Genomic DNA, 20,818 nt, shown 5'->3' with positions numbered 1-20,818 from the left:
GGGCCAGAATAAGGGGACAAGTCACTCCTGATACCAATCAACAAGGTACCTTGGGGGTCGGTGCTCAGGCAGAAATAATTGAGTGGGGGTGGATATCAGTCATCATCTGATGGCAAGAGACGGTACAACTTGCTTTAACCTCACCAGGAGCTTTCTCAACTAGTGGGCTCAGAATGGGTCCCAACATTACAGGACGGAGGAATCCCCTCATCTACTAGTTTCCACAGAGTGGCAGGCTCAGCCCCACCTCCTTACCTGAAAGTGGCCCCAAATCCCCTCTGAAAGGATAGGGTTCAGATATCAGCATAACAACTCATGAGACATGGAGTGGGGTAGGGTTGGGAGGGTATGGAAATCTTAGATGAAATGTCTTGAATGAGGCAGGACCAGGTGCCCCCAGTACAAAACAGCTGGGAAGGCCCTCCCCAAACTCCCATTTTGGATTAGACCAGCCCCAGGCATGAATTAAGACTATCCATGGCATTTGGATTAGTCATGGCAGCAAAGAGAAGAAGACCTACAGCACGGGCTGTGCCTGGCAGGGAGTCTGGAGTTTCTGGTTTCCAAGTTCTGGAAGGCGTGAGCCAGGGGAGGGGCCTCCTTGTAGGGGGAGGGCGGGAATCTGGGGCAGGGCCCCAGTCAGCTATGTAAGGCTGTGCAAGCAGAGGCAACACTGAATGGGAGGAGGATCCCAACAGCCTCCTGAAGCTCAGTAGAGGAGCTACTCCAGCTTTGACCACATAAGACAGCACTCCTCCAAAGATTATAACTCCCATTTGCCATCCTGAGGCCTCTGCTTATCCTGTACCTGAAGGATGGAGCAACTACTGGGAGTAAAAATTGGCTGCCTCTTCGCCCTGCTGGTTCTCACTCTGGTCTGTGGCCTTACTCCCATCTGCTTCAAATGGTTCCAGATTGATGCAGCCACAGGTATGGCCCTGCAGCATGTGTCCCCATGACCTAATCCTGACAACAACCCCATCCCCCTGTCCTGATGCCTTGCTCTGATTCTCTCACCATCCCCAAGCTTGGGGTATCGGGTGCCACCTGTGACTCTCTTGTCACCTTTTCTATCTCATTGCCAACTGGATTGTAACTTCTCCTTTTTTTAGGTCGTCACCGCCGGGTCCTCAGCTTCCTGGGCTGCACTTCTGCAGGTGTTTTCCTGGGAGCGGGGTTCATGCACATGACTGCTGATGCCCTGGAGGGAATTGAATCAGAGATCCAGAAGTTTATGATGCAGGTGAGCAGCAGAAATGGTGAGCTGCAGGGCCGGGAGTCCAGAACAATGAGCAGAACCAAGGGAGGACAGGGGAAAGGGGACAGAGCCGAGGACCAGGGGGGAGGCACATGGAAGAAGACAGCTGTCGTGTGGCGTGGTGGAAACAGGTTGGACTTTAAGGAAAGCGGTGGAGCTGAAGGGGCAGGACAAGAAGCTGAGCTCCATCCCCCATCTGATTGCTGCCTTTTTTTCCTCCCTAGAACAGGACAGAAATGGAGGGAAGTGATTCAGCACAGGTAAGTTATCTCCCACCAGTCCCGCCCGGAGAGGGAGGGGAGCCAAGACTCCTTTTGCAGCCAGACTCTTTTGAGGGCAGTGTGTGAGGAGAACCCTCTGCTCCTTAGCTCAGACATCACAGACGAAAGAGGAACCCACCCAATCCTTTTGGGTTTGTAGGACCCCTGAAAACACTCTGCTTCATTCTTTCATTCTTTCTCTGGACCCTTTCACATGCCTCACATTCTTTTCCCATTTTTCTAACCCTATCACTTTTGTGTCCCCTAGTCCCTCAGGGGTGATTGTTATCACTGCCCATACCTGCTCTTGGCTTCATTCCCCTGCCCTTCTTTATGCCCAATAGGCCGCATCAATCTGGAAGCATTCGAAGCAGATGGGAATAAAGCCACAGGCCCGAGTGAGAGCCAGCGGGCAAACAGGTAGCCAGATTTTACTAACTGAGCACAGCCCCGCATTTCCCATTCTCTTTGGTCTCCCGCTCCCTTGGCCACCCCGCATACTTTCTTGTCTTCCTTTCCCCCTCACTCACAGCCCCTCTTTCTGTTCCTAGATGGAATACCCCTATGGAGAGCTCATCATCTCCCTGGGCTTCTTCTTCGTCTTCCTTTTGGAGTCACTGGCATTGCAGTGCTATCCTGGGACTGCTGAAGGAGTCACAGTGCAGGAGGAGTGGGGCGAGGCTCCTGTCCTTGGACTCCACAGCCATGGGCCTCTCCCCTCCCTCTCAAAGGGCCCCCTGCGAGCCCTGGTCCTCTTGCTCTCCCTCTCCTTCCACTCAGTGTTTGAAGGTCTGGCTGTAGGGCTGCAGCCAACAGTAGCAGCTACTGTGCAGCTCTGTCTTGCTGTCCTGGCTCACAAGGGGCTCATAGTGTTTGGTGTAGGACTGCGGCTCGTGCAGATAGGCACTGGATCGCGATGGGCCACACTGTCCATCCTGTCATTGGCTCTCATGTCCCCCCTGGGCCTGGTCCTGGGGCTGGCTATGACTCAGGGGGACTCTAAAGGGGGACGAGGCTTAGCCCAGGCTGTGTTAGAAGGTGTGGCAGCTGGCACCTTTCTGTATGTTACCTTCTTAGAAATCCTACCCCGGGACCTAGTCGGCCCTGAGGCCCCTCTGGCCAAGTGGGGCTGTGTAGCCGCTGGTTTTGCCTTCATGGCCCTTATTGCCTTATGGGCCTGAGAGATTCCTGACTCTTCTGATGGACCTATCTACAATGGCCTTCCTACCCCTGGGAGACACTTCCCAGATGGCTTTGGCCCTCAGATATTTCTCCACGGAGACAGTGACATTCACTAGGCATTGTCCACATGACAATTGTCCACATGACCCCAGCTTTTTCCTACATGAGAACCCATTTCTCTGAGAAAAAGATGTTTAAGTTAGTGCTTAAAAATTGGAGAATTGATATAAAGACTATCACTCTAGATTTGACTCTTGTCCCATTTTTGCTACTGTGAATAATACAGTTTTTTAAATGTTTTATTTATTTTTGAGAGAGAGATAGAGACAGCATGAGCAGCGGAGGGTCAGAGGAGACAGAGACACAGTATCCGAAGACAGGCTCCAAGCTCTGAGCTAGCTGTCAGCACAGAGCCCAACTCAGGGATTGAGCCCACAAACCATGAGATCATGACCTGAGCCAAAGTCGGATGCTTAACTGACTGAGCCACCCAGGTGCCCCTATTACTGTGAATAATAAAATGTCCATTTTACCTTTCCCCTTCGGCCATGCTATACTTCATTTCTTTTTTTTTTCTTTTCTTTTTTAATAGTTTATTTTCAAGTTGGTTTCCATATAACACACAGTGCTCATCCCAACAAGTGCCTTCCTCCATGCCCATCACCCCGCTTCCCCTCCCCCCAACACCCATCAGTCCTCAGTTTGTCCTCAGCATTCAAGAGTCTCTCATGGTTTGCCTCCATCCCTCCCCCCCATATCCCCCCTTCTTCTCTCCCATGGTCCTCTATTAAGTTCCTCCTAATCCTCCTATATGTGCAAACATATGGTAGCTGTCCTTCTCTGCCTGACTTATTTTGCTCAGCATAACACCCTCAAGATCCATCCATGTTGCTAAACACAGGTTTCATTCTTTCTCATTGCCATGTAGTAATTTCTGCTGGTTGTCTAGGAACTTCCCAGTACAGGAAGCAGTGGAGTGGGGAGTGGAAAGGGTGAATGAACACTGGATGGGGTATTTTCTTCTGGAATCTGGGCCCCTAGCCATTCTGTCAATTGCAGACCATACCCTCCAAACATGCCAGCATTGCTGAAATTCCAACAACCTGCTCCTGCCTTCCCCACAGGTGTTGAGAAACTGAGCCACAGTTCCAGCATTTAGAGAGAAGAGGTGTAAAAACAGAAACCACAGGATCTAGATTTTTTCCTACACTAGCCACACCCACCTCACTCCCAGTACCTATTATCAGTCAACCACAGTGTGTCTCAACAGACTCTTGAGATCAGGCTAAATAGGGCCTCCTTTCATCTGGCTTTTATTTTTCACACTGAGCCCTGTGTGGCCTCAAGGATGCTATTGCTCTCCTTTGAGCCTCTGTCTCCATTCAGCTAGCGGCCTTGTGCTGTGGGATTAAGAAGCAGTGTTTAGAGAGGAAGAGAGGCGCCAGATAAATGCCTAGGGCGATTACTTGGCTTTGCCACAATTTAGTGGCTTTCCTTCTGCCTGCTCTACCTGCCCCTCTGCCTCTGGCCCCTCCCTACTAGGCCATCTGTCTTTCAGTTCTAGGAGTCCCTACAATGTGTTACTTCTCTTAAAAATACCAAGGACAAATACGGAACTGATTATCTGGCTGTTACCCAGCCCCTTCACCCATGAATTGGAGGAGTATTGCAGACTTAGTGGAGAAGGAGGGAAAGGGGTGCCTGGTGGCGCAGTAGGTTGAGTGTCTGACTCTTGATTTCGGCTCAAGTCATGATCTCACGGTTTGTGGGATCAAGCCCCACATCAGATTCTGTGCTGACAGTGCGGAGCCTGCTTGGGATTCACTCTCTGCCTCTCTCTCTCTCTCTCTCTGCCTCTCTCCCTTCTCTCTCTCTCTCTCTCTCTCTCCTCTCTCTCAAAATAAATAAATGAACATTTTTTAAAAAGGAGGAAGAGAGAAAACTAAGTCCTGTGAGCTCACTATCCCCACTTTGCCCCTTCTGATGTTTTCAGTTGCAGAAGCCAAGTTACCTTTGCCTGGACAAAGTCTCCTGAGTTTCCTTCTTGTCACTGTTGTCTCCTGTCCTTTCCATTCCCCTCCCCACAAACTAAGATACACAAACCTCCTCACAAGCTTAGCTTATGCACCCAGGGATGAGTGAGAAGGCAAGGTTCAGGCATAACTAAATAAAAACATCTGATACAGGAAACCATTTCCCTGAAACACCATCCTTTTCTGTTTTCCTGTCAGTATTAAGTAATGTCATACATACTCAGAACAGTGTCTCAGATGTAGTAATAATAATAGAGTTTCCATACAGAGCACCTGCTATGTGCCAGGCACTGTGCTATTCCATTCACAGATGTGATCTCACCTTCCCAACCCTGCGAGGTCGATATCATACCACTGTAAGCTGAGAGAAGCACATGCAGAACAGTTAAATAACTTGATCACATAGTTAGATGGGCTTCCAACCCATGTTTCTCTGATTTTAAGAAAAGCTCAACTATATAGATTCTCTATTTCTTCCTTCCCTTCCCTTCCCTTTACCTCCCCATCCCATGTGTTAGGGTCTCAGAAGAAAACGGAGAGCTCACTGGGTAATTGAGGCAAGTTGAATAAAGGAAGTATGTGGGAAAGTGTGGGCAGGGTTTGAACAGAGCAGGGAGCGGATGGTGCAATCCCCTCGGGCTGAGAAAGAACAATGCTGTGTTTGGTGGTGCAAGTACAGGCTATAGGGTGAGCGAGAACAATGCCGCTACCCCAGCTGAAGAGAAGGGAGCAGTTAGCAGAAACGAGAAAGGGCTGTCCAGGAAAAGCTGTGGCCTCGGCAGAGGGATACAACCAGCCTGCAGGGACTGACCAGACGGCCACCACAGGAACACCCTTGCACCCTCACTCTGCTTCTACTCTGTGATCTACCACCAGTGTCTCTTTTCCTCATGCCCAAAGCAAAGCCAAAGGCCAAAAATGCCTGTTGGTGTATTGCAGGTATGTCAGTCTTGTGAAGCACATAAATCTGGAGGGTCAAATCCAGCATGCCATAGACTGTCTGCTACTTTCAACTGGAGTGGTCTTGCCAGGACTTTTCAAGGCTAAATTGGGAGGGACACAACTGTATGGATGTTAGCTACTTTCAGGCATAGAGGATTGGCAGGACTACAGAATGGAGACTTGAGGACATGAGACTCTGGGCTCTTCATATGTTTCTGGGTCACTGATGCTATCAGCCTCTGAGGGAAATGAGCAGAGGTTGGGAGATTTCAAGCACAGGTGAGTCATGCACAGTTTGCCTCCTCCCATCCCGGGAGCTCTTACGTTGCCCTTCAGCCACCTGTGGGTTCAGCCATCAGTGCCTTCTTTCCTTCCCATGACCATTGCCTTTCCTTTTCCCAAGACCTACTCACCAGGACAGGAACGATATCATATCAAGAGCTGGAATAGAGCTAGAGAACAGCTCCTTAGAGAGAACATCAGGATCAGAAAAAGGACCAATCAGACCATCTCCAAAAGCTATGAATCCCCAGCAAGGAGTCAGAGAGGGCTATAAGGGAGCAGATGAAGGTGACTTTAAATGAGCTTGCAGCGAGGAAGGGTGGAGTGAGAAGGAGCATGAGAGCCATGGGGCAGGGGTGAGAGCTAAGGTAGCTGGGCCCTGGAGATTGGAAGCCAAATTCAGGGGTAAATCTTGATCTGCTTCACTCAGCCTTGACAGATAGTTTGTAACTGAAAAAAAAACAATTAGAATCATGAGAGTTTAAAAAAACAAAAACAACAGGGGCGCCTGGGTGGCTCAGTCGGTTAAGTGCCCGACTTCCACTCAGGTCATGTTCTCACGGTTCGTAGGTTTGAGCCTAATGTCAGGCTCTGTGCTGACAGCTCAGAGCCTGGAGCCTGCTTCAGATTCTGTGTCTCCCTCTCTTTCTGACCCTCCCCTGCTCACGCTGTCTCTCTCTCTCTCTCAGAAATAAATAAAAACATTAAAAAAAAACAAAACAGAGGAAAGATGTAGGTTGGGAGAAAAGATAGAGAAGAAGCTAGTTGGAATAGTCACAAAAGACTTTATGTAGAACTTTTTTCTGGTCTCCTGAACTCCTGTGCCCTTTCCCCATCCCTCTTTCTCCACCCCTACACATGTATTTTTAATATATTTAAACAGAAAGGGAAAAAAAGCTGGAAGAATGAGACCTCCAACCACCTTCCCACCTAGAACCAGCTTTCCACTTTTCGCACCAATAAAGGGTTCCCTGAAGTAACCCTTGGGAGCTCCCGCACCTTTCATTTGCAAACAGGCCAAGGCTTGGGTTTTTACAGTTGTAAGCTGACAGTCTGCGAAGAAAGGGAGAGGAGACGGGGCACAGCATCAGAGAGAAGGGAGGTTAGTGAATATTCTGGAGCAGGATGGGAGGTCAGCCAAAGACCAGCACCTGTGAACAAGATGCCCTAGGAACAAAACCAGAGAGCTCCAGGCTAACTCCTGTGAGACAGTCCGTGCCACTCCACTCCTGCCCTGAAGGATGGTTTGCCAGCATCTTGCCTCCCTCACAGGAGACAGTGCCCCTAGGAAATGGTCCCTGGCTCCCAGCTTCAGAGTACAAAGAATGATGGCCAGAATCAAAGTGGGTTGGTTTGTGTGAATGTGAGTGTGCCAACTGGCCAGGCACCCTCATGTTCCCCAACCCCGTACCTGAGGGAGGAGCCTGTGGCCACTGGCAAAGGTGAAGCAAAAGGGGTGTGTAGACAGGTGGTACACCCCCAGGCCCCACTCTGCGGGGAGGCTTAAAGAGGCCAGTTGTTGACTATTTCCTTTTTATTTCAATTTTATTCAGAATTACGATCTTTAGATGCATTGAATGTCAAATATCAGATGCATTCTACTTTTACTATTTATTTAGCCAATGTGGGGGAAATTCCAATGTTGGCAAGGAGAAAGGGTGCAAACAACTTGATTGCTCTGGGCACCATTTACCCTGACCACACCCCTGGCCATTTAGTACCAAATGAGAGAACAGATTCTCACTTTCCATTTAGTACCAAAATCTCTAGGAAGGTGGCAACTCCCACTCTGGCATCTCCCTTAAGACTGTAAAGGAGTGCTCTCTAAAGTTTCACATCTGTCCCTACTGCTACAGGGTCACTGTTTTGTGTGTACCTTCAGAGACTCACTCTTTAAAGTCTCTTCATAAATTCCAGACTCTCCAAGCTGACCCACAAGGCTCTCATCACCGTAGTCTTCTAATTTTATTCTCTTTCCCAGGAAGCCCTCTCTTAGCTATGTTGGGCTTCTGTCCCCCAAATCAGGGAAACACATCCCTTGAGAATGAGAGGAAGAGAGAAACAGGAGTCTCTGCCTGAAGCAGAGACAAAAAGTAGGGAGTTTGTGGTTGAGCCTTCTGTGAAGTCACCTCACATCTCCTGAGCTCTGATCTTGAGAACAGGCAGGAGCCCCAGACCATGGCATCAGGCTTTGCCTATATAGCTACTGCACAGAATCACAAAGAACACTGGGAGATTGGGTAAGGGAACCGAGACCTGAGGAAAGATAGGAAGAACCATGCCAACCACAGGAGGGCACTGCATCCCCATGGGCTAGCCTGGAATGTCTGGGACCAACAAAGCAAAGAGGTCAGACAAGGACAGCAACCCCCCTGTCCCTTGCTCCCAGCAGAGAAAAATCTCTCCCTCTTCCTAACTCGGGTTTCTTATGCTGACACATCTATAGGGGAGAGACACACAGTCACCAGCCATGTCACACACCACCTCCATGACGGATACATACACACGCACTGACACGTGTACACATAGTTTCCTCCCTCTTCTGAAGATTACCTTGCTAAGGGTGTTCTCTGTGTAGGCAAATGAGCTGCGAAGAGCTGACTTCGCTTCCATAATGCACTGTAGCACCTCTTACCAGGCAAGGCTGATGCTGGTTGGAGTTCTTTGCCTTCTCCTCATGTCTTGTTTACCTAGGAGCTAGTTGGTCCAGTGATTCCAATTGTGCTATTTCTTTAGGGTGGAATTAAAGCACTCTTTGCTGCCTGCCTGGCATGAGGTCACCCAATGCCCTTGCCATCAACAGCTAGCTCTTTGAGAGTCACCTGAGACCCCAGTCTCCTTCCACTCCTGGCCTGCATTTACAGTAGTCTCAGTCCTATGAGAGAGTGACGAAATGCTCAAGAGTCAGTAACATATTCCATGCCTCCCTTCCATGTCGGTGTGTCAGCACCAGACATCAACCACATCAGTCCTCAGCTCAGTTTCATTGAGGAAAGCACGTAATTTTCTGTGGAGTTTCTATAAAATACTCCAGCAAGTGACCTTGTAATATTCCATCCACAGTACTCTTAACCTTCCCATTTTTTACTTTTTGTGCCCCAAAATCAGCCTGCAACAACCACAGAATATCTGAAGTCCATTTGCTGAATATTGTTCATACTTGTTTAAAAGCTTCTCGGAGAACCACAGTCTAAAACTCCCTGAAGTTTGGATTCATGGGGGAGGAGGATTCCTGAGAGGAAGTCCTCCTTTGTGCTATTACTCCCCTGAAGGAGTCTTTAGATTGGAGTCAACTAGGACCAACCCAACCCCTCTAGTAACTGCATGAGGCCTGGCGTACGCATTCTATTGAACTATCTAAAGTGGAATCTAGGGGCACCTGGGTGGCTCAGTTGGTGAAGCATCCAACTCGTGATTTTGGCTCAGGTCACAGCCTCATGGTTTGTGAGTTCGAGCCCTGCATCGATTTGGGATTCTCTCTCCTTGCCCCTCCCCTGCACAAGTTCTATCTTTCTCTCAAAATAAACTTTTAAAAATTTTTAAAAAATGGAATCTAGGTGACCCCTAGGGAGGATCCTACAGGAAGGTGGTCACAAGATGTCCTTGGACACTTCAGTCAGCCTTCTGTACTTCCTGCTTAAGATCATGATGTTGGTGACATCTCTGAAATCCTATGGCATTTCTCAAGGATCCATAACGAAGAAGTCTCATAAGACTTATTACGTAGCTCCTCTCTCCCAAAACTTGAAAATACTATCAATATCAAGGACAACACCCTCCTATTGGAATAGGGGCCAGTGACCATGTAGTCACATTCTGTGAGTGTCCATGCTGTATCTGAGAAGAGAATGTGAGTTGGGGAGGGGTAAGTCAGGAACAGGGGCATGATGTGGGCACATTCAGACAAAGAAGAATGGCACTCAGTTCCTCTACAGTTTATTGTTACAGCAGAAGTTGTGGGACACAGGAGGGCATCCTCCACACATAACACAGTGTGGTCAGAGCCCCAAGATAGCCCTTCCCACCCCTATGCCAAGCCCCAAGCAGCCCTGCCCCAGCTTAGCTCCCTCCCCCTCCCACTCTAGACACACACTGTCTAGACAGCTACCAAAGTTAGTGCAGCCAATGGCCCCAGGCCCCTTCCTATAGCCCCAGCTCCGATCCTTCCCTCATACTTGCTCATGCCCACCACCTCCCATTTCAACTTCCATTTCACACACTGGATGTTTCTATACCATCCTGAGGACCACTAACCCAGCAGCAAGCCTCCCCTGACACACATTCATTTAGGCCCACACCCTTCAGAGATCTGAAGGGTTCATGAGAAGCCATATCAGCTTTGGTGAATGGAGTCCCAGCCCCAAGTCCCCCACCCTTGCAATGGGATAAGTAGGGAGAGTGGTGGAGGCACATGGGCAACTACAACAACCCTTGTCCCTTATCTATAGACACCTAGATTAGGGAGAGGGGTACATGCCCTCTCCACCTTACCACCACAATGAGGGAGAGGGATAATTTGGGGGTCTGGGTCCCTAAAAGATATTAGGATATCTCTCCCAGGAGCTGAGGGGAATCACAGGTTAGAGGTCAAAGTTAGGGTAGCAATCAAAGATCAAGGTCATCTCCCCACATGATCTGCCCATCTTCCCTTACTCTGGCCCAGTGCCCTATGCACCTCCCAGGTTAGTGCTGGGGGAGGTGAGGGCTGGGTCCTACACCAGGGCGACAAAGATCACTCAACAGGAGACCTCCATGGTATGCCCCGGGGGCCCTGAAGGCAGAGTCCCAGACTCGCTGCTCTGGGACAGGGTGCGAGAGCGGGACCGGTTGCCATCAATGGATGCTGCACTGGTCAGGGAGGCTGTGCGCGACCGTGACAGGCGAGTCATGCAGGACGAGGCCACTGTGGAGACAGAAGGATTAGCAGGCAGGCATAGAGGAGGTGGGACAGAGAGGCTGGCAACTCAGTCAGGTGCTTGGGTGGAGACGAGAGCTACAAATGGGGCTGGAGTGGGAGGTCAGTTATTTGGCAGATGATGGTAAGTCCCAGAACTAGCCTCAAGTGGTTCCTCCCCGCTCAGTGCCCATCCCTTCCCTCCTCCTGTGCAGTAATCTCTTGTTCTCATGATAGCCTCTGACCCCCATACTCACTGTAGCCCATGCCTTGCAGGAAGTACTTGAAGGCTTCAGTCAGCTTGCCTGGCTGTGGAAGTAAGATGAGGAGAGGGAGACAGTGAGGTGAGGTTAGAAACCGAGCTGGAAAGGCACCTGGGTGGCTCGGCTGGTTGAGCATCTGACTCTTGATTTCAGCTCCAGTCGTAATCCCAGGGTCGTGAGATCGAGCCCTGTGCTGGGTTCCCAACTGTTACAGCTTGGGATTCTCTCTTTCTCCTTTTCTCTCTGCCTCTCTGCTGCTGTTCATGATATCTCTCTCTCTCTCTCTCTCTTTCTCTCAAAATAAATAAACATTGAAAAAAGAAAAAGAAGCCAAGTTGGAGCCCCAAGCCATGGTGGGTTAGGTAGGCGGTGAGTGGCAAATGAGTGAGTGGTAAAGTGTATATATAGTTCAGTGGCACTAATATCTTATCCCACGGAGGGCAGGGGTACTCACCTGAGTCAGCTGGGGCTGGCCTCCAGAGTCAGCCATCTGTTCAGAAGATGGAGACAACCATCCAGAAGAAGTGATACAGACGTAAATAAATGGAGTCACGCCAAAAGGTAGAAAAGATTCTCTTTACCCTAGCTTCCCCACACCAGGCCCTCAGGGTTTGCTTTCTTTACCCACCCCACTTGTTCCTGTGCAGGGCAGGGGGCCGGGAGTCAGGCGGGGCATGGAGTAGGGTTACTGACCTTGAGAAAAGAGGTCTGGGTGGGGTCCAGCTTTGAGTTACATTCCACCTGGAGTAAGCGGGAGGCTGAATGAATGAGGTCATACTCCCTGTGGCCCCTCCCATCCAAGAGACCCAGGGACCGAAATCCCAGTTCTGTTCCCATCAGCCCCATACCCATTTCCTTCTTACCAGGAATCAACCTCTTATGCCCACAGTCACTCTCCCTATTCCAAACAGAGCTGGCCTCTTGGCAAGATATCCCTCTGACCACCACCCTGGATCTGCAACCCTCCCTCACCCACCCCAAAACTCCCTACTGACCACTGCATCTTCATGGGGTGCTTGGTCTCCTACCACCAGCATGACAGGGCACCTAGAGGCATAGTGTCAGGAGAAGCGGGTGAGGCCCTGGTGCTCCCATACCTGCCTTTTCCCAGAAGACCAGCTGGACAATGTTTGACTCCAAAGAGGAGACAGTCTTCAGCTGGACAATGTTTGACTCCAAAGAGGAGACAGTCTTCTGAATCCCACCGACCCTACCAAGACCATTCAAAGGAGGATGGACCTAGAGGGTGCAATTTGCTTCACAGGACAGGGTGGAAGGTGATGAGAAAACTCCCTATTAAAGGACTCTCCTTCTTCTAAAGAATATAAACACCCAGTAAACACCCAGGGAAGATCCAGGGAGAGAGGCAGAGCTTTATCTCTTAACATCTTACTTGAGGGTGACAGCACCTCCACGCTCAAGGTTCAGGTCTCGGCGGCTAGAGAGGAGTTCAAAGAGGAGCAGGAATGTTAGGCAGGCAATACTGTCCATCCAGATGGAAGCCATCTCCCCCCTGAGGAAGCTCTCTTCCTCCCAGAAATTACAATCAAATATTAATAATTAAACGTGGGAACTGGGGGCATCTGGGTCACTCAGTTGGTTAAGCACCTGACTCTTGACTTTGGCTCAGGTCACAATTTGTGAGTTCTAGTCCCACGACGGGCTCTGCACTGCAGAGCCTGCTTGGGATTCTCTCTCTCTTTCTCTCTCTCAAAATAAATAAATAAAGTTAAAAAAAAAAAAAAAAAGTGGGAACCAAAGGGTAAAGTGGCAAGCAAGCCTCAAACACAATCCTTATGGTCATTTGTGCCCCAGGTCCCTGGCCAGAGGGCAGTGAAGGGGGAGGAAGGGCACAAGGACAAGACACCACCTATCTCACTTCTGGGAATCCAAAAATCCAAGGGAAGTAAACAGAAGAAAGAGGGACAGCTCCTTATAATTCGTCTCACGGAGTCTGGCCCACAGCTGCCCCACCTGCACACCAGATCTGCCTTCCTTCCACTGTGTACATCCCAGACTTCCCTCTCCTCCTCTGTGCCTCCCTACAACCCCGGCTGCTGCTTCCACATTTGTCTCACATGTGCATGCACACACCACCCACTCACTTGTTGTAGCTGTTCCAGTACAGTTCAATGTTCTCCAGATTGGGTGCACGTGTAATGATATTTCTATACTTTTGTATCAACTCAGAATTTCCAGACAACTCTTCCTGAAGAAAAGAAAGGGGTGAAAAATTAGGACTGAGAAGTCAACAGTTACTGGATGACAAGAGCCAAGCTTTCTTCCCTCCCCAGATCCCGTGCCAGCTAAGGAAGTCACCCCAAGCATTCAAGCCCCTGGGGTCCTCTCTACTTCCTCCATCTTCCACAACCACTTGCCTGGCTGAAAAGATGTCCAAGGATCATCTCCGGAATGGAAGAGGTGAGGCCTGTTAGCTATGAGGAAAGGGCAGGTGGGTAAGCTCAGGATACCATGAGAAGAGACCCAGGCTACAAAGTGACACACACATCTTCCCTGCTCCACTCCCCTTCCTTTACATTCACAGGCCAACCAGTTACACTGCTAGAGCCTAACTGGACCCACACAAGAGGAGCCTCCCACCCTAGACATCAACACACAGGCCCCTCCAAACCTTGTGGGCTGCCCAATCCATCCAGCCCTTGGCATTGGGGTCAATGTTGATGAGGACAAGACCCTCGACTGTATCCGGGTGGGTAAGCTGAGAAGGAGCAGGAGAAAGGGAAATCAGAGGCTGTGCAGGGCCTCACCCCCTTCCCACTGAGCTCCAGCCAGTCTTAGGGTCCTGTGGGACCTCTCCCCCACCCCCACCCCCACCCCCTCCCCACGAACACACACTAAACAATACTCTCCTAATCGGTCTGCCATGGGCCTTAAACCTTGTCTGGGTTGCTTTTGTTTTTTTGTCTTTGTTTTTCTTACAGCATATCGTGACAGGATGTAGGCCCCAGCTCCAACACCAACTCCAATTATCGTGGAGAAACTGTGAAAGAGAAATGCGTGTCTAATGGGCCCTGGTGTCCAACACTTTGGCTCTTCAAACCCTTCACCCTCTCTCCCAAGGCCACATGCACAAAGGATGGAACACAGCCTTCCCCTGAGCAGTGCTCAAAGGGAAGGTGCCACGGAGATAACAAGTGACCAGTGTAGGTCCCTGAAGTCCATCTTCAGCTCTCTCGGGGAGCCAGAGTCTTGAAAAGAAACACCCATCCCCCAACCAACCAGATACTTGTTTTCCTACATAGCTCTGTGTCCATTCTCAATTCTCAAGAGCTAGTTCAACTTGTTCTGTTTTAGTTCCTGGTTTCTCGTGAGGAAAGAAGGGAACTTGAAGCAAGATGTTAAAAAAAAAAAAAAAAAAAGAGACACAACTTCAGTGAACAACGGGGAGAATAGGGGAAACAGAGCCAACAAGGTGAACCGGAGCTGCCCAGGGCCCGGGTGCCAAGGAAAAGCCAAGCCAGGAGTCCTCAGCACTTAGCATGCATACCACGGAGGCTCACCTGGCTTTCCCTTCCTTTCCCACTCTCACTCACACTCAGGGTGTGAGGGCTACCAGTCACCAGGTGTGTGTGTGGAGGAGGGGAAGTGGGAGGGAAAGACAAGTCTATCTGGCTCCTTGAGATTATGTCACCCCTCCACTTCCTCCCAACCTTCCAGATCAGAGAAACCCCTCCTCAGCCCAAGGCAGGGCCACACACAGACCCTCCTTTTTCCTGCCTCTATCCATTAAGTCTACTCAGCTGATTCAAGTCCATTTCCAAACCTACCCCCTTCCTCTCAACAGTCACGTAGAGGCATGGAGAAGAAAAGATATATCTAGGGCAGAGGCCACAGCCCGTCCAGGAACCCTGGATGGACACGGAAGTTCTAAGGGCCCCGTTATGCCAGACAGAGAACTCTGGTTTGGGGCAATCCCCAGGCTTCTCACTTTAAGTACTGCAGGATGCAAGGGATCATGTCTGCCAGCTGGTCCAGAGATGGGTACTGATATCTGGGGAAGAGAAGAACGTTGAGGAAAATACCAACCTGCTCCCGCTGCCCCACACCTCAGGGTGTCCTATTTATCCTCTCCCAGAATCTGCACTGTTTCCTCCTCCCCTGGGGCCACTCTTCCCCACAGCCCCTGTGACTCACAGCCCAGTGAGGAGGGAGGGAGCTAATTCTCACCCCAAAGGGAACACAGGAGCCCCCTCTTCCATTCCAGGGGCATCCACGTGAACCCGCACGAAGTTCTGAATGATTTCCTGCATATCCCCGAATTGAAACAGCGGCTGGAAGCAAGATTTGTCTAAAGAGAATCCCCATCACCCCGACAGTAGAATCAGCCAGGGAAAAGCAACCCCACGTCAGAACCCACCCTCCTTCTTTCATGCCATAGTTAGAGAACAGGACTTCTCTTTGACATGCCACATGGCTCCCTTCCTGCCCTGCTGACCCTTCCCCTTGCCTTGGGGTTTTACCCTTCCCGCCAGGCTCTTCCCAGAAAGGAATGGGAGGGTAAGGAAAGGTCCTTACAGTTGAGTCCCACATCATGGTAGGTGAGTATCGCTGGGCGTTTGGGTTTGGGGGTGCCATAGACAGTAAAAGTGACAGAGCCGTAAGGTGTCTCCACAGAGTGAGTCTGCAGAAAAAGAGGTCACCATCAGGGAGGAGTCAGGCTGTGAGGAGGAAAGAGGCAGGGGAAGAATGCCCACAAAAGTCAAAGTAAAAAGTCAGGGAGTTGGGGTGGGGGAGGGGCAAATCAAGGAGACCGGAACAAAGATTTAGAAACTAGGATCAGTAAGACTTTGGTTCAGGTAAATAAAACAGCAGAAGATGATTCTGAGGGTGGAAAAGAATCCTAAAAGTTGGGAGAGCACCAATAAACTCTGAGGAGGAGGAGAAAGGAAGGAAAGGGAGAGATGGAAAAGGGAAAGGACTGGAAGGGAAGGAAAGGGAGCAGTGAGGAAAGAAAGAGCCAGGTAGCAGCCCTCAACCTCCTGGGAGACAGGAGAACCCCTCCTCCCGCCCTGGGACTGCCCCCAAGCTGTTACCTGTCCCTGGTCCAGGAGGATTCGGGCAGCTAACTCAGCCTCCTGGAGAGACACACACGGACAGATCCACGCAGAGACACACAGCCATGTAGAATCACAGATGGAGGAACAGACACAGATAAAGAAAGGTAGGCAAAGAGACCAACCCAGACGAAAGACAGAAAGAGATGACAAAGAGAGACATGGAGAGGATGAAGGTTAGTGTAGTGACAGGACGAAGGCTTGACTCCCACTGTGGTGTATGGGGGGGAGAGACGTGGGTACAGGTGGAGAAAACAGGGGTGTAGGTTAGAATGAGATCATGGATTTGGGAAGGCAGGAGGTGAGGGGGATGACTGCAGGCCTGGACTTCGGGCCTGGGAGTCCGAGGGTCTCTATTAACCTTGGCCACCTCGGGCGTCTGCCCCGGCAACAGCGGCTTCTCCTCAGTGATCTGCACCTTCTGCAGCTCCGCCATGGTGGCCTGGCAGGATGGGGAAACACCAAGACTGGGGAGGTTGCCTCCACTCCCCACACCCCTGCATCTTGTACACACGGCTCCCTCTCTCAGCCCAGGACAATGCAGAGTGCAGAGAGCCCCGAGTTGGAGCACACACAGAGCCTTTCCTGTCCCCACCTCCAGGTCCAGGCTGCTGGGAAAGGCGGGCTTGTGGCAGAGGTCCCTGGATGCCACGTCGCTTCAGACTGGCTGTCCCCCTGGCTGCCCCTCAACACCCCACCTCCAGACCCCCTTCTCCCATCCTGGATGGAAGAAATATCAGGGTAGGGCAGGAGGGCAGCTCCGGTTTCCCAGGCTATATTTAGGGGCCACCCCACACTCCCAGAGTTAGATAGGGATGAAACTCAGGGCTCAGTGACTGGGTACTCCAATGATACTAAGGAACAGAGTAGTGAGAGTTCATAATTAACTATGACCTTCAACTAAGCCCCAAGGTCAGCAGCTCAAAGGGAATGGGGCTAAAAATGGCCCAAGTACCATGACCAAGAGGGGGAGGGGGAAAAAAAAGAAGAACAAGGCGGCACCTGTGTCCAACTGACCCAACGCTTCCCTTTCTCCCAAGACTCTCCCTCCCTCCCGAGTGTGAATAAATTAGCATACATTCAACATTAGAGGGGCTGGTGAGGAGCAGAACACCTGTGCGGCCTGGGGGTGGGGTCACTTACTGGGCTCCTATTGGCTGGATGCAGAGGAGTCAGGGGTCAGGGTTCTCTCCCCTCCTGGCTCTGGGGTCTGAGAAAACAAGGCAATGAGGTGAATGACACGGGAGACAGACGCTGGGTCTTTTAGGGACATAAAGCCTCAGCCAAGATCTAGACTACCTGGGTCACCCACCCTCCCCAGGTCACTAACCCTCCCTAATCTGTACCCCTGAGTCCAACGAACACATCTTCTCTAGGCTTCAGCTAGAATCAATACAGGCTGGAGGGGCCCGCGGGGCAACATGGAGAGCAGGTACCAGCCCAGGCTGGGGGAGGAGAGAAGGAAGTGCTGATGTGGAGGAAAGAGCGTGGCTTGTGTCGGAACCTCTGGATTCTAGTCCCGGCTCTGTCGCTGAGGGTGTGACCTTGGCCCAGTTACTTCTCTTGGCTTCAATTTCCTATTTGCAAACTACAAGGGGGGAGTAGGGGATCCTCAAGATTTTTGACAGCTCTCGAGTGAGATGAGGGTTGCTGAGCATGACTGTTTCCCATTTAAACGTTTAAAAACGAAATTTAAAAAGCCTCGTGCCGTCGCGTCTCTCCTCCACCCAGTGTCGGTGTGGGTGCCCCCAGCGGAGGAAGAGGAGGGAGGGCGGCCCCACAGTCTCCTCCCAGCCTCCCCGACGACCCGCAAGGGCCGAGCGCCAGCTGGGAAGGGATGGGTAGGAAGGATGGGACTGGCCCTGACCTGCACCCGTCCGCGTGGGGACCGACACCCTCGCGCGGCCGGCGCGGAGCGCCCTGGACCCTGGACACAACCTCGCGCACGCCCCAAACACGCCCTGCCGCTCGCAGAGCCTCCGCCTTTGTGCGCCGCAACGCAGCGCCCCCTCCTTGCGGGCCCCTTCCAGCGAGCAGTCAGCTCCGAGGGGTTGGGATCAAACCGCCCACCGGCCTGGCTGGCGCCATCCAGGCCCGGCGGCCCCTCGCCCGCCCCTCCCCCTACCTGCTGCCGCCGCGGCCGCTTCCACCTTCACTTGCCTTTGACTCTCCGGCCCGCCCGGCTCGGGCTCCCCACAGACCCGCCCCCGGCCCGCCCCAGCCCGCCCACGGGCCGACAGCTCCCGGCAGATCCGCCCCAGACCCCCAGTAAACACGCCCCCCCTTTACCCCGCCCCAGGCTGTCTGCCGCTCAGGAAGGGGCTGTGTTGGGAGCCCGTGGGGTACCCCAAGGGAAGCAAACTGCTGGGTGCTTCCGAGCTCCGCTCGCGCTCCCCACGACATCCCCTTTCAACTAAGCGGTTGTGGGGTGTGCGGGGGATCCCTTAGTCCTGCGGGGGATCCCCACGCCCGCCCTCAACACCGCCCCCACCCGTGACCTGGATCTGCCTATCGCACTGTGGTTCCTTCCTTCGCCCCCAGACCCAGTAGTGAGGACTGGTAGCGGGGGAGACGAACCCGGGGTGCCGACACCCCACGATTTCGACTCCTCTTGCCTGTAAACACAGAACTAAGTTAAGGAAGGAGGAGGTGGGCGGGAACGCCCCCGAGGAAGCGAGGGTCACTCCTGCTGGGAGGGGCAGGTGTGCCAGCACCGACGGACAGGGATGGGGTGGGGGTCGTCGGGGGCGCAAGAGTTTCAACTTCTGGGTGCCCAGGGTCCTGGTACCTCCTCTCTCCGCTGCGTCCCGACGCCAGCTCTCGGCTGCTCCCTGAGAAGTTGAAAACAAGGCGGGGAGGGGGGGGGGAATGCGGGGGGCCGCTATAAATAGAGGGAGATCGCGGGGGGGGGGGAGAAGATGGCCAACGGGGACTCCCGGGTCAAGGCCCCAAGGGGGGACGGAGGCGGGGCCAGGGACCCCCAGGGGCTCTGACTCCAGGGTAAACAGGCGTGGGGGCGGAGTTAACTCTGCGGGGGTGGAGTAGGGGCTTGGGGAGGACGCTGTGTCCCGGGCTGGAACCCAAGAGACCCTGTGGCTTGGGTGGTAACTCCTCCTAGTCCGGCCGGGAGAAGGAGGGTGAGACCAGCTCCGCTCGGCTGTATCTCAGTGCCCAGGCGGTGTTTTCTGAGACTGCTGCGTGTCGCTTTCAGGGCCCGGGGTGGGTTTGCCGTCCTAGACTGCTCTCTCGCCCTATCCTCCTTCCCCTAAATGCACCCTCCCTGTGCCCCTAGAGGAAGGCCACTTGGAATGGGATAGTTAGGTGGCTGAGGGGTTTCTAAGTTGTCTTAGGCAAAAGGAAGCCAGACTGAATTTCTCCCCACCTGCACGCTTCCAGCGCCCCCACCCCCACCCCACCAGGGTTCCCACCCCATCTTCCTTCAGCCTGGTTCCTGAGTTACCATTTCGGGGGCTGGGCGGCAGGCCAGTTGGGAACAATGGCCAATGGAACTGGAGCTGCCAACCGCAACACCAGCACAGGCTGCCCCCCCAAGACCCCCAAATTGCCCTCCCCCCTCCTGCCTGGGAACCACCCCCCCACCCTCCTCACCACCCACAACCCCCTCCCTTCCAAGGAACATCAATGCCCCTTTCATCCCCACTTGGCAGGGTCTATTGGAAAAAAGGAGGGGCCAAGAGAGAGGAGGTGACCCGGAGTAGGAGAACTGGTCGGGATCAAACCCGGGCTCTCAACAACCTCTTATCTAAAGGACCCCCATACCTTCTCCCAATTTGGAGCACCGAAGTTTTCCTCTCTTCCCTCCCCCTACTCTCTTAATAACTGTTTCCCTCAGAAACTGGCCCGGAGGCTGGGCACCCTGGCAGCTTGCCTAGTCCCCTCTCCCCTCTGGACACTCCCCAATTTAACACTCTCCTGGACTAGGAGAAGCTTGCTGGCATTAGGATCATAGACAGAGCTGTGTAGGACAGGAGAGGGATCTCACCAGCCCTCCCGGTGCTGGGGAAGAAAGAATGCCTAGAGCTTCCGCTTGCAGTGATTTCTGATGCCTCTAAAGTAGTCTTACTTGGAGTGGGGGAGGGAAGGATCTGGAGGTTCCAGCATCTAAATTCGTCTCTGGGTCAGGATGACTCAGGGGGAACCTGATAAGGGGCCTACGCAGGGGCGTGGGGCGGGCAGGAGGTGGGAAATTTCCACTGGGGATCTGTTTGCTTCCGGGGCCTAGGGGTCTCAGCTCCAGTAGGCAGAAATGAGGCTGCTTCTGCCTGAAGATAGGGTTTCTCTTTGTCAGGGTAGGTCCCAACCCAGCCATATGTAGCCCAATCAGGGTAATCTCTTTCTAACTTCCTTCTCTTGGGCCAGAAGCTGCTTCACACTGTACCATCCATTAAGCCACAGTTTTGTGAACCTGCTGTATGCCAGCCACTGTATAGATGCAATTCAAAGAAGGGTGAAGGGTAGTCCTACCCTTTCTAGAAGCTTATGATGGAGTAGGTGGGAGAAGGCATAAAGATAGAAAGTTAAGAAAAATGATGTCTATAGAAGATTAATTATTGGGACAAGAAATCCTGTGGCAAGCGTTTCCCACCCTTCTCAAGTGGGAGACGAGAA

The 20,818-nt window shown here is 52.2% G+C and overlaps 2 protein-coding genes across 9 annotated transcripts; one reads left to right on the top strand and one right to left on the bottom strand.

Annotated features, from left to right (window-relative positions):
• Positions 1–815: 815 nt before the first annotated feature.
• Positions 816–3,036, top strand: SLC39A2 (solute carrier family 39 member 2). The gene is made up of 4 exons (XM_039245237.1): positions 816–930; positions 1,113–1,243; positions 1,483–1,518; positions 2,070–3,036. Exons 1-4 carry the CDS (start codon positions 816–818, stop codon positions 2,697–2,699), a joined length of 912 nt encoding a protein of 303 aa, XP_039101168.1. The 3' UTR covers positions 2,700–3,036.
• A 6,840-nt stretch (positions 3,037–9,876) lies between these two features.
• Positions 9,877–19,048, bottom strand: NDRG2 (NDRG family member 2). Of its 8 annotated transcripts, none has more exons than XM_039245221.1 (17): positions 18,978–19,048; positions 17,333–17,399; positions 16,551–16,635; positions 16,169–16,210; positions 15,651–15,756; positions 15,303–15,423; positions 15,064–15,126; positions 14,055–14,115; positions 13,747–13,833; positions 13,493–13,549; positions 13,220–13,323; positions 12,508–12,552; positions 12,110–12,161; positions 11,808–11,855; positions 11,569–11,604; positions 11,109–11,160; positions 9,877–10,860 (listed from the first exon to the last, which is right to left on the bottom strand). In XM_039245221.1, the coding sequence occupies exons 3-17, from the start codon at positions 16,623–16,625 to the stop codon at positions 10,694–10,696; spliced, it is 1,116 nt and encodes a 371-aa protein (XP_039101152.1). In that variant the 5' UTR covers positions 16,626–16,635; positions 17,333–17,399; positions 18,978–19,048; the 3' UTR covers positions 9,877–10,693. The 8 variants fall into 8 exon arrangements, with proteins under 8 accessions (XP_039101152.1, XP_039101148.1, XP_039101153.1 ...); XM_039245217.1 differs by having other exon boundaries at positions 16,551–16,631; XM_039245222.1 differs by lacking the exon at positions 18,978–19,048 and adding an exon at positions 18,315–18,376.
• Positions 19,049–20,818: the final 1,770 nt, after the last annotated feature.

This window comes from Hyaena hyaena, unplaced genomic scaffold, assembly GCF_003009895.1.
Source record: "Hyaena hyaena isolate Hyena2069 unplaced genomic scaffold, ASM300989v1 scaffold_256, whole genome shotgun sequence".
NCBI classification, from domain to species: Eukaryota; Metazoa; Chordata; class Mammalia; order Carnivora; family Hyaenidae; genus Hyaena; species Hyaena hyaena.
The sequence above is the reverse complement of the archived record's forward strand: the minus strand, read 5'-3'. Positions and strand labels throughout refer to the sequence as shown.